Source organism: Uncinocarpus reesii, genomic scaffold (assembly GCF_000003515.1).
Source record: "Uncinocarpus reesii 1704 scaffold_2 genomic scaffold, whole genome shotgun sequence".
Taxonomy (NCBI): domain Eukaryota; kingdom Fungi; phylum Ascomycota; class Eurotiomycetes; order Onygenales; family Onygenaceae; genus Uncinocarpus; species Uncinocarpus reesii.
The window spans coordinates 5,089,911-5,107,026 of NW_003052499.1; the positions used below are offsets into that span (position 1 = coordinate 5,089,911).

A 17,116-nucleotide genomic window follows, 5' to 3' on the forward strand; every position below is an offset into this window, starting at 1 on the left:
GAGGCTCCTGAGCACAACTAGTTTCCAAAACAGCAGATACTGACCATCCGACAAGCAGCGCTGAGCAGAGACAAAGGTTCTTCGACTGGATGATTTTAGACAGCGTCGAGGAATCGAGAGCAGATTTGGACCGACAGAGAGAGAGAACATGGGTGCCAGGTAACTTTGCATAATGACCACTAATGAATGAGAATGACCCCGATGCAAGAAGCAAGCCGTCGATTTTGAGTTGGCGGCAAGATTTAAGCTTGTCCAGCTGGTGGGGTCTCCCGCACTTTTATCCAATGGAAACTATCGCTTCAACGATAAGGTTCGTTAGCTTGCTCGTGCGCCTTTCCTCCTACATCAGAGGAATGCTTAGAAACAGAACTTCATTGTCATGGAATTAAATATTGCCAGCCACTAAAAGGAACTGCGACCTTGAAATTGGGATTTCTCGTGGTAAAAGCACACAAAGAACTTCGCTGCGTACTCAGTATTGAATTTGAATGCATATATATTACCCCTTGAACAAGTCCCAGGGGAAAGCAAAAACCAGTCTGTACCTTCAATTCTAACCAGAAATTATCCAACACAGATACAACAAGAAGCCTAATACCAAGGCGTTTTAATGTGATCCGCCCACCCCAAGAAAGAAAGCCTCTAGGTTTGAATAGAATTGCTCTCCTCAGGTCAAAATCCGTTTCCCATCCATGAGCTGCTTGATTTCCTTCTCCAACTGGGCACGTCGGCGTTTCAACCCGGCATCCTCCCCTGCAATTTCCTCTAGTTGTTCGGGGGTCATACTGGCCACAAACGCAGGAGAGAAAATACTGAGTGGCGTGTTAGGGCCTGTGATCAAGAGGAAATCTGCCACTTGCATGCGTACGCAGTCCACGAATCGTTTTCGTGCAACCGTGTAATATGATCTTAAAATGTCGTGAATCTCCACCGCTCCATGATCGGCGTTACTGGGTGGGTAGTTATGAATGATGCCTTCCCAAGGTACCACCTTTTCGAATCCGGTGTTGGGGATCGCTTTCTTAACCAGTTGGGTGCGAAGCCGCTCTTGACGACTATCCAAACCAATCAGCCACGTCGCATGTCAGGTTTTACTCGGAGACCAATGCTCACATACCATTTTCCCAATATGTCATTGAAATAGTGATTATGCGTGGCTGGATTGCTTTCCAGTTCGACCTGAAGTAAAAATTCAGTCTGAGAGATAGCGGCTGCGTATTTATTTCTTAGCTGATCTATAAGCATAGACTCGAGGCCGGCGCGGGTGCGCTCGTCCGGCGTAATTTCGTTCAATACCTGGATGATTAGCGAGTGGACAAGGACAACCATATCGCTGATAACCTAGAGCCAAACCATAATTCCGGTTGCGTTAGCCTAGGCAGAGACACATTCTGGTACAGGAGGTCAACCACATCTGGATGATCCTTCTCAGTCCTCACGTCAAAAGCCGTGCGAAGTAAGGGTTTTAGCTTTTCGGGGTCGGCCGCATCACCATCCCTCTCTTCTGGTGCGGGAGGTGCGGGCACTTCAGCTTGGTTTCCAGAATGGAAATGAAAAACATGCCTTTCCGTAGCCATCAGGTTAGCGACTTTATCAGCACGACCAATGGCCGCGGTTGCAAGTCGAAGACTCGGGATCTTATCAAAAATGTCGCTATAGCTGTATTCGGAACGTATGGCTAGCGTGACATTGCGCTGAAACTCAAGAGCAAGCTTTGTCATAAACTGACTCTGTTCCGCGAATGATTGGCGTTTGGCGCCCAATTTCTCAACGCTTTTGCTGGCGGCCTTCAGCTTTCGATTGATTTCCAATTTGACCTTTGATTGTTAGCGTTCCGAGGTTTGAGAGCAAAACTTGCTTCAATAATCAACTCCTACCTTTGGAAACTCGCGACGTATGTGATCCGCCATAATCTCCTGCAAACGCGTGCGCAGGGAGTGAACCCCTGCCTTGTCACGGCTTACCCGGTTCCAGGGAGCCTTGCTGGTGAAAAACTCGTTCTCAAGTTCGTGGCGGCTGTGTCTTTGATCTACAAGTTGCGCCTGGCTAGGATTTTTCAGGACATGCCACCCAAATCGTAACTGATGACTCCTTCCGTCGAGTAAATCAATGACGGCTGACTCCGCGCCTTCGTCTACCAAGTCAGGCTTCGTCAATACGCCCAATGTGCGAAGTCCATCTGGATCCACCTCTTCCGCCCATTCCAGTATATCTTGCGTGGCGATGTCGACGTTTGGGGGAATGATGGTTAACATCACCGACCTGGGGTTTTCCATGTATTCACGAACCATGCGATCGACCATAGTTCGATCCGCCTTAGTAGTAACACCGGGAGTTGTCTTTCTGAAGATACCCGGAATATCAGTGACGCTAAAGTGCTCTTGATCCGGGCCAGAGACTTCCAATCGAATGTCCTCTGAAAAAGTGTTCTTAGATTCATGCTCCACACTGCCGATGCCCATGACATTCCTAACCTAGTATCATTAGCATACGAGCTGTCAGAGATTCAAAGTACTCGCCTCTGTCATGATGCTCGCGAATGCAGCCGCATCTAGGGCCTGGAGCTCCGTCCTGGACCACTCCTGCACCCGCTCTCGGTGGCCTTCTGTGGCATCCCTGCCTGGAATGATCGAGGCCGTGACTTTTGTGTCCGGTGATCGGCGGAAAGTGATCTGGGTGGCAAATCGCGTGCAGAGGCCACTATCTCTGGGGAAAGGTAGCTCTGTTAGACCCTCAAGGACGGAGCTCTTGCCGCTAGACTGGTCGCCGACAACAACAAGTTGCGGGAGGTCAATGAGTTCGCCAACGCCACAAGCGAAAAGTTTGTCAATTTTGTCGAGGGACACAGGGTCAACAATTCCAAAGGGAGCGCGGTTTTCCTCTATTCCGCAAGGGTGAGCCTGATTTGTAGCCTACGGCAGGCGGGGATTGAACAACGTCAGTTCCTGCAAGGATTAATGATTGTAAAAACAATTTGCAAAGCTTTGCCTTGACCAGAGATGCTCTTTTGCAATTGCAACGGATATACATGGCAATTTATATCCACTCCCAACGGCATAGAACATTCCACAGCTTACTGTTTTTGAGTATCAGTAGCATCGCCATATCATTATCGGAGCTCATTGAGTGAGTTCTAGTATCAGTGAGGCCTATCATGAGATAATGGAAGCGTTCAAAGAAGGCAACATTATGTGTTTACTGCCGCAACTGTAGTTCTTTCAATGCTGGTGTTCGCTGGATCATTGCTGAGAGAATCCGTGGATGGGGCAGCGCTGGGTGATTAGTCCGGTTTAAGCATTGTCTAGGAGGCATATGCTAAAGGAATATGGAGTATTATTGCAATTGCTCAGCGTCTTTGGAGATGACAAAGGAAAGCATCAGCCCGAAAACCAATGTAGTTATCGGGTTAGACACGAGCCGAGATTTCTCGAATGGTAGAATCGTTTCTATCAAGTTGAGGACGCGAAGGAGCGAACCAGAGAGGAAAAACAATTAATGCAAGTGTTATTGCATCGGAAAGATTACAAGACAGAAATGATAAAAAATAATGGCAGGCAATTCATGTGTAACCCAATACTTTCCGCTGAGATTGAAAACTTGGGGGGCCTGGTCGGATTATCAGCAATTAATGATAACGATTGCCTTGAAAGGAGTATACTTCCGGACAGGGGCAAGGAGGATTGTTTAACTGGGCGGAGTTCTGACCAGCTGGCGAGTTACGTTTTCCCCTGGCGTGCTCTGTGGAACGTGATAGCGGGTTGTGTCGGCTGCTGTCTGCGGCCGCCACTGTGCTTATTGTGCAAGAAGTGCTGAAGTGAAAATCCGTGGAGGGCTGAGGAAGGCTATTGATAACTCGGTACTTTGTTGTGGTGTGGATTATACTCACCCCGAGACGAGGAGCCAGGTCGTGTTCTGGCAGCCTGGTGGTAAGTTACATCGCTTGACTGTCCTCTCACCCGACCAAAATAAAAACCGAACAGCAAGCCTTGTGTCGGGTTACTCGGCAACCTTTTGCGGACAGTTGCACTTTAGAAAACTGCGATGCATTTGTTTACAGTGCGGGACGAAGAGGGATGTTGTCTTCATGCAGTGTCGGAACGCAAAGAACGCGCAATATCCGGATGACAATCAGTTTTCGTTGGAGACAGGGGTGGGGTCCAGCAAGCCAGTTTCTCATAAAAAGAGATTAAAATAGCACGTCAATGCGATCCTTCAGCAGGGCCAATATAATCACGGCCGGCGAGTTTGGCATGATTAATTATGATTGATTGAATGAAACAGGGACCCTTCTCCGTCCGTCATGCACGGGAGTCGCTTGTTTGCGCCAATTGCGCCCGACTGCTGCAGGATCCGTCGTTTGTTTCGCGGGCCGTTTGCAGATTGTGATTCTGATTCTGGACCACTGCATCCACGGCGCGAATTGCTGGGAAGCAGAGCAGAGAAGACTGGAATCTTTGCATTCTGGCTGGGCGCGGCTAACAGGATCCCTGTCCTGGACGGGAATCCCGACGCAGCTTCGCTCACCTGATCGCAGAGGATCCGTTGAGCCATCTCTAGTGTCCGTGGCAGTGTGCTGTGATAGGATCGATGTAGCGACGGCCTGCGGGCGATTCACGTCGGCTGCGTTTTACGTCATTGGGCGTTTGGAGGCCCTTTTTCGATATCAGCGCTTCCACGTTTGGATGATCCTGAATCCAAGGCAGCCGTGGGCAAAGACGTCAGGAATCAGTGGCGACGGCGCTGACTGGGTTGCGTGGCTGGGCCAATCGTCTGGCAGAAGCGCGGATTCAGACTGTGGTTTGGCTTTTGGCACTGCGATGAAATCTCTGCGCTGACCTCAAGGGAGTCGGTTAATTTCACAGGCGGGAAGCGCCCGCAAATGAGAAGTGAAAATTCCTGCATCTCCTTCTCACTGGATCCCGGCGACACAGTCATCGGAGGGCGAGATGGCGCTGCAGCCTAGCGGTCGCGTCTCTTTTTTCCCTTTTCCTTGCAGGGTTTGTTTCAGCTAACTAGCTGCGGCTCAGACTCAGGATGACTTTTTCTTTCCCTTCCCAGCTGAGATTCTTTGTTCGTTTCTGCTGTCCGACCAGCTCGTCCTCCCGTCGTGATATCGAGCGCAATCACCAAATACCGCCCAATACCACAATACACACGACCGCTTCCAGGCCTGGCCGGCCGCCGTCGTACGAGCCTTCGTTTCCTTACCATCGCGGCTCCACCCGGCCCTGCTCGCAGCCAATCACAGGCCGCAGATACCAGGCCTGCCCCGCCGGCCGTGTGGCGCTAGCGGTAACTTCCCTGTAAATTCGACGGCTTGGCGGCGTCGTCTCGCCCCCCTCATCATTACCAATACGGTCGCCAATACGCACGCACCACCGCACACAAACTCCAAGATCTCAATTTTCATCTTCTCGTCTTCTTCTTCTTCTTCTTCTCTTCTTCTCTTCTCCTCCAGACCGTCTGGGTTTTTCAAAGCACTGTGCACACATCTCCACTCGTGAACCAGAACGGCTGTTCCTCTGGATCCCAGCCGTCTCTCCATCCACGGTTCCTTTCCCGAGACTTTATCCTCTTCTTCTCCCGCAATCCAACCCGTTAACCGAGTTTTCTCTCGACGGTTTCGCTCTGTTGGATCGATTCCCCGTTTTCGAGCCAGCCCATCCATCGAACTCCCTTCTCAGTCTGTTAGGGAATTCTCTGATCCAAAAGCTCAAATGCACGGCGGGCAAGATCACTCCTATCGCTTCCTCTTGCCTCCAATAGATACCTCACCCCGGTGACGGACCGTCTAAACTACCCTCTCCCCTTTTTTGCTGCTGGTTCTGTTTTCTTTGCAAGGTGATATCCTGTACAATATACTGTGCTTTTCTGTTTCGTTGGCTCTCTGTCTTTTCTCCGCTCTGGGGCTGGGGTTTTCGTCTTGACTTTGCTCATTCTGCTTCCCGCCGCCGACAACGGAGTTTGCTGGGTTTCCTGTTTCTTGAATTCAGCGTTCAGAGCTTTTTTATACCCTCCATGCCCGACCTTCGATAATGTATCATCACTACTCCAGTCCACCGCCCGGGTGGTCTGCCGCCTACGACTACATGCACTCTCCCTCTGCCGCGCACTACAACTACTACAACACCCAGTACTCGTCCCCGCACGCCTCGCCCCGCTCCGCCAAACGGCACGCCTATCGAGCCAGCTATTCAGGCACAAAAGATGGCCCTCAGTTCTACACGACGTCGAGTGGTCAATATCCGTGGCAGGGATACTATGACGGCGTGCCGGAATACGTCTCGACCCCTCGCAAGCCCGAGCATGTAAGTGGTGATTTTGGTGGTGAACCTCGATCCAAGCCCCATGGCTGGCAACGGGCCCGTCGCCCGTCTATGCCAAGCAAACATCACTACAGTCACTTCTTCCCTTCCCGATCACGCAAACAGCCAGACTTCTTTGACGACCTTCGGTCTGATTCCGACTCTGATGTATCTCTCCACTCTCCCGTTGGCGGGGGTGGTCCTTTTTATCAGCCCAGGTCGTCGCGCCATGACGGCCTGCGTCGCCCTGAACATGAATCTCGTCGCAGGCAGCCCACTAACACTTATTTTGATTATGATCAGGCTCCCACCTCTCTGTATGACGAGGCAGACTCTCCCAAACGCTCCCGTGCCCGCCGCGCCTCCACTTCGACGCGCACACCGCAGAAGCCACCGAAGCCCGCCGCCAACATCAAGACGCCGCCAAAAGCTACCGAAGAAGACGCCGTTCGCGCCGGCGTGCCTGCTGGGTTTTCGATAAAAAACTGGGATCCCACAGAGGCCCCCATTCTTCTTCTGGGAAGCGTCTTTGATGCAAACTCGCTGGGAAAATGGATCTACGATTGGACTGTTTTCCATTACGGTGCAACGGCTCCCATGTCGGACGTGGCCGGCGATCTGTGGTTGCTGCTCATCAAACTGGCGGGCAAGGTCAAGAGAGCGGACGAGTGCGCCTCGACTATTCGCTGCAGAGAAACAAGGGAGATGGTTGAAGATTTTTTGGAGAGCGGGGAACGGCTGTGGGCTCGCTTCAAGAAGCTGCTCAAGGCATGCGAGTATTTCATGTGGAAAGCCGCGAAGCGAGAAAGCGGCCGAAACACTGTTACCATGGGTCGAAATGCGGGATGCGAATTCGTTGACTCGATTTTTGGCCGTGATCGGGAGTTGGAGAATACGGAGAAGTTGATGAACAGTATCCGCCTATGGAATATGCGGTTCGATGCGAACTGCGAGGAGATCCTGCGGCATCCCGAAGAAGCGTGAATCCGCGCATCGCTATTTTTAAAATTCGAAATAGATGGGGTTAATACTTGGATTTTATTTTTGGTTCAACCCCGCCCCTGGCGACCGCTTTGTTCGGTCAACGGGACCGGAATTCTTGACACCGAATCTGCATCGTGGGCCCGTTAATTTCCTTCGAACCCACCACGTCTTGAGGCCCGTTTTTGACTTCGTTGCAATATTTTTATAAACTCTTCGCCCTCACAGGCAAACAACCCTTGACCTTACTCCCCGCTATATTTCCCGATATATCCGTCCAGCTCTTTGTTGCGGGCTCGTCTCTTTATTCCAACGCCATGTTTCCTTGCTTCGGCGTCTGGGCATGCATTTGGGGGGATCTTTCCTTTCGCATTGAATCGTACCCAGCTCGAAATTAGTGTCCAACTGCTCATTTCTCGGCGCGATGCATTCGTCTTTTTCTGTCTCTCGCGTGGGAATTTATTGCTATACCCCAGAAGCGGTCTCTCGTCACTATTGTTTAATCAGCCTTGCTCCGTGCCTTTCGTTTGTCTTTCCTTTCTGCCTTTTAATGATACCACTCTGTTTTGCGTGTGCCTTTCATTCCTGTCCGTTGAACTAAATGTTCCAATTCTTTTAATCGAGTCTTTTTACTTTCATGTCGCTCCCTATCTACCTATTCCTATCTATAGTTTTGTATATACGTGTATCCCACGTGCAATACAATTTAAAATCTATTCAGCTCCGCACCCATATTGTAGACTTGGTCACCCCGATGCACATTCAAAATCCATTCCACCCGCAATTGATGAATCAGATTTAGTCCAATTCGCCAAGCCAGCTGTTTCCAGACCCCCGTCGTCCATAGGCGGGCCAAGCACCCGTGGACCAGCGGGATTGACTGCGGGAGCCAAACCGACGGAGCGGCATCGCGGATCTGCGTCAAATTGCATGGCTAAGGCAAGCCGCCCGCACCGAGAGGCGGTCATTTAAGAGTCTAAAACCGAAGTTCTAGATCCCGTTTCCTCGAACCCTTTTCTTTCTTTTCTTTTTCTTCTTTTCTTTTTCTTCTTTTCTTTTAGCCTTCCAGGTCATCTTCCCGCGTCGCTGGCATTGGGCGGAACTTGGAAGATGCACGGCGCTTCGAGGGATAATCATGATGACGATGATATTTTCCTCCACATATTAGCTTTGGATCTGATGCGTTGGCTAGTTTGGCCTGCTTGGTCATATTGACTTTACCTTGCGACTCACCGCCTGTTCTGGGAGGCGTGTTGGGAGCAGAGGCTTTTTTTCTTGAGACTGGATGAAGTTAGGCATGGATGCATGGCGTGGTCTGACAGTTGATGCCCAAGGTGTTGCTTTGGGGGGGAGATCCGATTCTCGGAGACATGGAGGCTCGCCAGAAGATTGAGGGTCGGAGTGCGTGGTGTTATGGATTGTTCTCATGGGGGTTTCGTAAAAGTATATACCATTAATAGCACTATCTCTATATTCTCGTATCGGTACTCATGTACACTTCATGGTTCAGGGTGGGATCGGTGGAATGGATATCTCCTCCCTGGCCAGCTGATGCTGCGCAAATTCACCGGTCGGCCCTTGCATCGAAGCCAGCGAGCGGCGCATCTTGCGCTTGTTCAAACCTCTCATACTCCGGCAGTCTATTGGCTCAAGCTGGCGACAGTAGTCCCAGCGGCGCCTTCTCCTTTCCCTTCCAAAGCAACCAACTATTCGCTATCACAAACTTGCTCCCGGTCGCAATCCACATCGCCGCCTCAATGCCCCCCGTCGCACGAGACAGCCATCCGCCCACAATCGCACCGGCAATCACTCCAATCACAGCGTTGAAGCGTCGATTACGCTTGACGTTCTGGGACAGGGGTAAGAGCAGCCCCGGGTCAGAGGCAAGATCGTAGTATAAGCTGGTCAGGACGGTGGTGGGGATCTCGCTAAACCCCAGGAGTCGACTGGCTGCCATCTGGCCCGAGGATTGGAACGCAACGAGCGCGATGGGGATGACGTCCAGATACATCGCCGTGTCCGGTCTCGGGTCGCTCGCGAGGACGATGCCAGTGCCGCCGCCGCCGCCGTCGCCGGGTGCAGAAGTGGTCTTGCCGGAGATCACGCCGGTCTGGAGCAGGCAGGCGGCGATGAGGAGGAGGAGGCCCTGGACGGTGAAGGTGCTGAAGAGGGTGCGCCGCTTCTGCGGGTTGAGCCAGCGGGTCATGGAGAAGACGCAGCTGCCGATGACGAAGGAGCAGATAGAGACCAGGGACTTGAGCCATTTGGAGGTCTGGCGGAGAGCGTAGTCTGAAGCGCCGAGGCCGAGGAAGACAGTGTTGCCTTGATGTTGTTAGCTATCTGGTTCTCATATGAATGTTTCCATGCCTCGTACCTGTCTGCATGCTCACAAAGCAGCCCCACGCTCTGAACACGGAGCTGTCGCACAGGCCGGAGAGGAAGTAGCAGAAGAGAAACACGATGTCGGCATGCTTCAGGTCAATTTCACCGTCTAATCGCTGTGACAGCCAGCTCTGCTTAGGAGCGCTGCTGCTCGTTATCTCCTCGCGGGTTGCTGAGCTGTGACTCCGGCCGTTGACGGTGGGCTCCCGCAGTGCTTCGGGAAGCTGGCGAGGGTCATCCTCGTTCTGCATTCGGGACTGGAGGGAAGAAATAGGCGCTGTCATTGCTTGAATATCTCATGAAACTGAATGACAAGTTCTGTTGCAGGGAGTCAGACCTTGTTCAACTCGCTATCGAGGGTCTGGCAAGAAACCCGACTTTCGATTAACCAGCAATATAGATGCCTATATACGCCAGAACGCCGGACGGAAGACCGTATTTGAATGTCGAATTTTCAATTGATCTTCTCTGTCCTCCAGCAGACGCGTTCTTTTTTCTGTCTCGTTGAAGAGTTTGAGAGAAAAAAAGCAAAGGTGACTACAGAGTTTGATCTCCTTTTGCCGAAATTCAATCGCAAACTCGCCCACAAACCACAGATTTGCACGGTTTGGAATCAAACACATCTTCATCCGCTCGACTTGACAGGAAATACTCCATACGATGGATGCAATCGAGGGTTAGACCAAACCGAGCTGTTGGTCGCACGACTTTGCAGCTAAGCCTCGAGACGACCATCCCCAACCAGACTAACAATGATGGCTAGGCCTACTGGATTTGGATTTAACTGCGATTAGGACGTGATATATCTTCTTTATACTTGAAAACGATGCTGCGCGATGAGTTGAGCCTGAAGCTCTCGTCTTAACTCTACGCCTATTTACACTATGCCCTGCTGCCGGAGCTCGTCTATCTCTTTCCCAGCTATCCCCAGCTCTGCGAAAACTTCGTCCGTGTGCTGTCCAAGAAGTGGTGGATTGATCCTCACCGACGGCTTCGATTCACTAAACTTCACCGGGAAACCTGCCATGCGGGTTTAGCTACCTTTCAACACACTGGGGTGAACATAAACGTACCGGTGACCTTGAACTGCCCGTCCGCTGCGGAATCCATCTGCAGCGTATTGACCATTTGCCTTGCTTGTGCCTGGGCATGGCCGAACGCTCTCTCGATCGTGTTGATTGGGCCATACGGCATCCCGCTGTTTTCAAAAACCCTCAACCATTCATCTGTGTTTTTGGCTCGAAAGAGCTCATGTAATATCTGATTCAGCTCTGCTCGGTTCTCAACTCGAGCATCATTCGTACGGAACCGGGCATCTTCCGCGAGATCGGGCCGGCCGAGACGCTCGGCCAATATGGCAAACTGTCTATTGTTCGTGGCTCCCATGACGAGGTACGAGTCTTTCGATGGGAAGGCTTCATATGGAACAATGCTGGGATGGGCAGTGCCCCATCTCTTCGCCTCGCGGCCCATGTTTAGCCAGATTGAAGCCACATTGATCATCAGTGCTAGCTGCGTTTCAAAAAGGGAGCCATCGATCTTCTGGCCTTTCCCAGTCTTATTTCGCGCATGTAGTGCGGATACGATGGCGCCGTGCATGAAGAGGCCGGTGCAGATATCTGTGAGTCCGACTCCGGGCTTTGTGGGTGGTCCGTTGGCCTCTCCCGTTACGTGGAGCAGGCCTCCTTCGGCTGCTGCAATGATGTCGTATCCAGCACGTTTGGAATATGGCCCTGAAGCTCCATAGCCTATGACAATTAACCTTTCTCCAAGTTCTATTGTGAGTCACTCTGCTTACCTGAAATGCTAGCATGGATAATGGCTGGATTCAGCTTTGAGAGAGTGCCATACCCGATACCCAGCTGATCCATCTTCCCCCGGTACAAAATTGTCGACACTAAAGTACCCAGCGTCAGAGCGTCCGTTGCCTCTATATCACTAGCCGGATAGCGTCACCACCTACACTACGTCGACCTTTTTCACAAGTTCCAGCAAGATCTCTTTTCCCTTCTGGCTCTTTAGATCGAGAGTTATAGCACGTTTGTTCCGATTGACGCAGGCGAAGTAACATGAAATCCCCTCCTCTTTCCACTTTTCGCTTTCGCCATGTATTCGCCAATATCTCGTCTCATCCTTACTTGCCCCAAGCATCGTTAGCACTATATGCCGCTCCTTGGGGATAACAGGATACGAACTCCTTTCCCTGGCTGCTCAACCTTTATCACGTCCGCTCCGTAATCGGCTAGAATCTGTGTGCAAAACGGGCCCTGCACATATCAATTGACGTAAAGTCAGCCATGGTTCAGGATGCCTGTTTTGTATTTCCCTTGGATAGCTGTTTCCATACTGCCAACACCCTTGTGAGATCTAGTATCTTGTAGCCATCCAGTGCGCCGGGATTCTCGGGCGCCTGTGCATTGCTGCAGGGACTGGGAGACGTCGAAAAGGGAGCTGAAGAGCAGGAGAATATACGCGGCCTGCAGTAACGGGAAGATATGGGAAACAATTGCCCAGCACAGGCCTTTGAGGCTACAGACTTGAGGCGAGGATGGGGTCTCATGTTTACCACCTTTTCTCGCGGTATGGAACAAGGCAGGGAATGTCTTTTCTGTCAATAACCACCATCAACGAGACGCAGCCTGCCGCCCTCTCCCTCACCACGCCGTCCTGTCGCTTCTCTCGCGTTGGAATTCAACGAAAATCAGCAAATAGCTCGGCATTCGGCAATTTCCCCGGGTTTCGAACGGCCTCCCAACAGCCAATCACATCGCTCAAACCAGCGGATAATGTGGGGCAGCTCGGCTTTCGGCCTTCCGAACCCGAACAGCGAAGTCGCAGCAACGAGAACAAGTCAAGAAGATGATGGACGACGGGCTCAGGCCGATTGAGAGATGTCTCTGGCGGGAAGAGGGGCCAGCAATGGTAATATCAACGTGATGGTGCTATCTTTTCCATTCGCCAGCGCGATTTTCTAACTCATACTCACCTGCTGCTTTGGATCTTTCGAAAAGAAGGTCCTTGCTTTAGCTTAACCACCTGAATTCTAGCAACCCCTATACCTGAGGCCGGCCGATAGCCTCTATTTATGGCGCACATTCGACAAATTGGAGATCAATTGGTCGGTATATCCGCGAGGAGGTGTTTTGGCCCCCTTCGCAGCTAACATCTACGGCATACTAGATCTCAGGGGTTCTGCGTCAAACGCTCCGTCATCGATACTCCAGCCACTTGCTCCCGCACACCCGCGTTTCCGTGCGCTGCTCGCAAAGACTTGCTCGTAGAGCCCTCACTACAAAAGCGACCGAATACCTCCCTTCCTCTAATCCCGACTGGACAGAATCTCAGATTACCGTACGCGAATCAATCGCTAGAATTTGCTCCGATTTTCCCGACGAGTACTGGTTGAAGTCAGACCAATCCAAAGCCTACCCAACCGATTTTCAACAGGCACTGGCCAAAGATGGTTGGCTCGGTATCTGCCTGCCTACTGAGTATGGTGGGGCAGCACTAGGGATTTCGGAAGCTGCTGTGATGATGCAGACGGTCTCGGAATCGGGAGCTGGCATGAGCGGCGCGAGTTCAGTGCATATGAATATTTTTGGCTTAGAGCCGGTCGTAAAATTTGGCAGTGAAGAGCAGAAGAAGAGGTTTCTACCCCCGCTGATAGAGGGGAAGGAAAGGGCGTGCTTTGGAGTCACTGAGCCGAATAGCGGACTAGATACGCTGAAGCTGAAATCCATGGCCACCAGAGCCGGAGACCACTATATCTTGAAAGGTTCAAAGGTCTGGATCTCCACCGCGCAGAATGCGGAGAAGATTCTTATTCTTGTGAGAACGACGCCGGTGGATAAGGTCAGCAAGCCGTCGCATGGCCTGTCGCTGTTTTACACGGACTTGGATAGATCGCAGGTAGAAGTCACGGAAATTCCAAAGATGGGACGTGCAGCCGTGGACACTAATACCTTGTTCTTTGAGGATTGGCGTGTTCCTGCAGAGGATTTACTTGGTGAAGAGGGCAATGGCTTCAAAATGATCATGCATGGCATGAACGCCGAGCGCATTCTGATCGCTGCAGAGGCGCTTGGTCTCGGATTTGCGGCACTCCGGCGGGCGGCGATATATGCAAATGAAAGACAGGTGTTTGGCCGGCCCATTGGGCAAAATCAGGGCATCCAACACCCCCTGGCCGATTCTTGGATGCAGCTCGAGGCTGCAAGGTTGATGGTCTATCAGGCTGCGAGGCTGTATGATGCTGGCCATTCCACAGGTGAATATGCCAATGCCGCGAAATATCTGGCTGCAGAAGCGGCGTTCAGAGCATGTGAGCGGGCGGTTATGTCTCATGGCGGGATGGGCTATGCCAAAGAATACCATGTCGAGAGGTATCTCAGGGAGTCCTTCATCCCGCGCATTGCGCCTGTTAGCCGGGAGATGATCCGGAACTACATCGGAGAAAGGGTCCTAGGCTTGCCGAAATCATATTGAAGTGTTTTCACTCCCGCTATCTCTGAGTGTAACCTGTTTCGATTTCCGCTACATTCAAGACCTCCAGGAAGCCACAGTATCATTGGAAAGCGGGCATGCATGGAAGGTTGTGGAATTGAACAAAGAATGTAATTCTTACTTAGATAACTACTCAGCTGCAGGAGATAAACCTTTTTGACTTCCCTTGTCGTTCACGGAAGAATTGGCGATGTGGCCCTTGAATACTCGGCTTCTCTTAACCACTTTTCCCGTTTCTTATGGCATATGCCAACGGGCACCTGGCAAGTCAAAGCTCTCTAGCCCCTTATTTAGTCAGAAAATGTTTACAATCTCATATTACTCAATTTGACACTTTGGCGTTGAAGGGGTTTCGTACGTGTGACAATATAATTTCGTTCGCTGCATCGCCCAGACACCCAACTTCAACTTGTACGCTGCGAATGTCGTGCTGAAAACATCCGGTGGAGCACCAGCTAGCCGCACAGATGACTCCTTCAAGACATCGGGCCATGTGGCCAGCCTACGCCCGTGGGTTCATTGTTTTGACGTGCGACTTGCGCACATTATCGCTTTGCGAAAGACATGGGAAATACCCCGTCTCCGGCATCGAGAAGGCCTTTGCATCTGGGATGCCAGACCCAAGGCGACTTCTTCTGCAGAGGCCGAGGAGATTGAAAAAATAATCTGTGAGTGTGGAACAAGAAGAGGCACAGATGTAACTCTGACGGCTCAGGGAGAATTCATTCTAGCAAAGGCTTCACGGCCATGCGCGAAATGTAAAAGGATATAAATCCCATCTCGCTACCTTTTGATGCCCGGTCTCTCTCTCAAAATACTCCTCTCTCTGAAATCAACGCATCTTGAGATTCTTTGCTTTTGAAGGCCACAGAAGCCAAAACCAGCCCCGAAATCACGATGAAGTTGTCTCTTCTGGTCCTTGCATCTCTCGGCAGCCTCGCCTCTGCGAGTTTCGCCAAAACCTGTGTCGATATCCATTTGTTCCATTGGTATCTCGGGGCACGATGCAGGGTCGGGGGCGAACCTGGCACCCGCCAGACTTCGATAGACTTGAACTACTGCTTCATGAATGACAATGGACGGATCGTGCCTAAGTCAAGGTAGGCACAAGCCCTATCCACCGCAAAAATGCAGACCAGCAGAAAAGACTAAACGGCGTTTAAAGGGGCTTTTTCTGGAACTCGTGCAAAGGTTGTACACTACGGCCGGGAGCCAAGTTGTTATGCAAGTGTCGGCAACGAAATGGCAAGTGGATGTTCAACGAAAATGATCTGAGTAAGTTGAGAATCACGCCATTCTCGTATGCCCGGCCGTTTGTGCCCGTTGGTTAATGGGTTGTATAGCATATATTTCGAATAACTATGGACGTCTCCAATGCGGTGACCAGAGGGGAAAATTCTCACTCGAGGGTTCGGACGACTATGGGACGCTATTGAACAATGGGACCGTGTTGAACAACGGAACAATGGCGAACAACGCTACAAATGTGACATCCGGTCATTAGAAGAGAGGGTTTGAACGGGCATACAGAGAAAAGCATTCTTTCGTTAACCTTACGCTAAACAATACTAGAATGTGCTCTCAAAATTCTGATCCCTAAAAATTCCTTGTATCAAGATGCCCAATTCTAGGGCAGGAGAGTAGATGGTCGTAGAATAGGATCCGGATGCCTAGTGTTAGACTAGATAGCAAGACTTTCAACCTACCACTTTTTCCTGGACTTCAGTTTTCAATATAGGTATTGGGGCCGCACATACATGGATGCAATCTCGGTCAAGACTCAATAGCCGCCCGTTGGTTTCGTTGAGAAGTGGAAATATAGAAACTCGCCATTCGCACAGACAAAAGATACACCCGCCGTTTTAATTCAGTCCGGGATTCTGGTGCGGAAGATAATCCACTGAAAAGTCCCTGGTGCAACAAGTCAGAAATAGATGATGGTTATATAAAGGAGGTGGAAATATCGGGAATTGATTGTTCCCATGTTACGACGGACGTGTTGATTGCGTTCAAACGTGAAAGCCATATTGACTAGCCCGGGGAGGTCAAGGGTGCATTGCTACTATACCATTGAATTGATTCACGGAGAAACTCTTTTCACCAATCTGTCGCCAATATGCGCCAACGACTCCTCAAAGGTGGTGAAGTTATTTGCTCTCCAGTCCGCCCCCTTGGCACCAGGCTTCGCTTCGCTACCATTGAATGCGACATAAAGCACATCGTGAGTTTCATGCCCATTGTCCCCGTTAAGCCCTTCGTTAGGGAAGCAGGCTTTTGCAAGCGACATCGAAGCTTCCCCGGTCAAGATACCACCGTTGGTGTCTCCCCAGACAGCGTAAAACTGATCCCAGAGCAAATTAACAAATGTGTTTCTTTGCTGGAAATGGCAGCACTCACCAGCATATTGTTGCATACGACAGCCACTACGCTCAGTGGCTGGATGCCATATACCTTAGGCTCAAACCACGGCGAGGTACCTTGGTTGCCGAGAACAACATAGCCATGTTTATTGGAATCGAGATCCGAAATCCCATACACCCTTACCTCGTCTTTGAAAGCCGTTTGATCTTGTCCTGATGGATCATTCTTGCAGTCGCCATCGGAGCGGTTAGCACCATCACAGTCCACATCCATATTCGCCAAGGCCATCGTGTTGGAGGGACCAGTGATATAAAGAATCCCTTCAGAGATTAATCGATCACCGCAGTAGACGAAACCAGCTTCAAGGTAGCGGTTAGAGGGTGGTTCGAACTCGATTGGGGGTGTGAACAAGCATACCGTTACCGTGACCATCTTGAAAAGAACCGCTCAGTGGTCGACGACACCTGTTGCTCTGTCACATAATATCGCATCAGCCAAAGCTGACAGTAGTGCCTGTGGCAGGAGAGCCTTACCTTGGCGTAATCGTATAATAGTTTGAGGTTTGAAGGGACCTGACGGCCAGC

The 17,116-nt window shown here is 51.0% G+C and overlaps 7 protein-coding genes across 7 annotated transcripts; 3 read left to right on the top strand and 4 right to left on the bottom strand.

Moving 5' to 3' along the window:
- Positions 1 to 667: 667 nt before the first annotated feature.
- UREG_04682 (uncharacterized protein) lies at positions 668 to 3,123 on the bottom strand (the record flags this gene model as incomplete). The annotated part of the gene is made up of 6 exons (XM_002545119.1): positions 668 to 1,055; positions 1,118 to 1,296; positions 1,440 to 1,817; positions 1,878 to 2,474; positions 2,589 to 2,881; positions 3,078 to 3,123. The coding sequence occupies 6 exons, from the start codon at positions 3,121 to 3,123 to the stop codon at positions 668 to 670; spliced, it is 1,881 nt and encodes a 626-aa protein (XP_002545165.1).
- A 2,912-nt stretch (positions 3,124 to 6,035) lies between these two features.
- UREG_04683 (uncharacterized protein) lies at positions 6,036 to 7,289 on the top strand (the record flags this gene model as incomplete). Its single annotated transcript, XM_002545120.1, has 2 exons — positions 6,036 to 6,308; positions 6,345 to 7,289. 2 exons carry the CDS (start codon positions 6,036 to 6,038, stop codon positions 7,287 to 7,289), a joined length of 1,218 nt encoding a protein of 405 aa, XP_002545166.1.
- A 1,645-nt stretch (positions 7,290 to 8,934) lies between these two features.
- Positions 8,935 to 9,952, bottom strand: UREG_04684 (uncharacterized protein; the record flags this gene model as incomplete). Its single annotated transcript, XM_002545121.1, has 2 exons — positions 8,935 to 9,608; positions 9,661 to 9,952. The coding sequence occupies 2 exons, from the start codon at positions 9,950 to 9,952 to the stop codon at positions 8,935 to 8,937; spliced, it is 966 nt and encodes a 321-aa protein (XP_002545167.1).
- Positions 9,953 to 10,545: 593 nt separating this feature from the next.
- UREG_04685 (uncharacterized protein) lies at positions 10,546 to 11,539 on the bottom strand (the record flags this gene model as incomplete). The annotated part of the gene is made up of 3 exons (XM_002545122.1): positions 10,546 to 10,688; positions 10,742 to 11,416; positions 11,467 to 11,539. 3 exons carry the CDS (start codon positions 11,537 to 11,539, stop codon positions 10,546 to 10,548), a joined length of 891 nt encoding a protein of 296 aa, XP_002545168.1.
- A 1,020-nt stretch (positions 11,540 to 12,559) lies between these two features.
- On the top strand, positions 12,560 to 14,153 carry UREG_04686 (acyl-CoA dehydrogenase; the record flags this gene model as incomplete). Its single annotated transcript, XM_002545123.1, has 2 exons — positions 12,560 to 12,590; positions 12,856 to 14,153. 2 exons carry the CDS (start codon positions 12,560 to 12,562, stop codon positions 14,151 to 14,153), a joined length of 1,329 nt encoding a protein of 442 aa, XP_002545169.1.
- A 915-nt stretch (positions 14,154 to 15,068) lies between these two features.
- On the top strand, positions 15,069 to 15,675 carry UREG_04687 (uncharacterized protein; the record flags this gene model as incomplete). Its single annotated transcript, XM_002545124.1, has 3 exons — positions 15,069 to 15,271; positions 15,337 to 15,446; positions 15,515 to 15,675. The coding sequence occupies 3 exons, from the start codon at positions 15,069 to 15,071 to the stop codon at positions 15,673 to 15,675; spliced, it is 474 nt and encodes a 157-aa protein (XP_002545170.1).
- Positions 15,676 to 16,251: 576 nt separating this feature from the next.
- Positions 16,252 to 16,964, bottom strand: UREG_04688 (uncharacterized protein; the record flags this gene model as incomplete). Its single annotated transcript, XM_002545125.1, has 2 exons — positions 16,252 to 16,512; positions 16,569 to 16,964. 2 exons carry the CDS (start codon positions 16,962 to 16,964, stop codon positions 16,252 to 16,254), a joined length of 657 nt encoding a protein of 218 aa, XP_002545171.1.
- Positions 16,965 to 17,116: the final 152 nt, after the last annotated feature.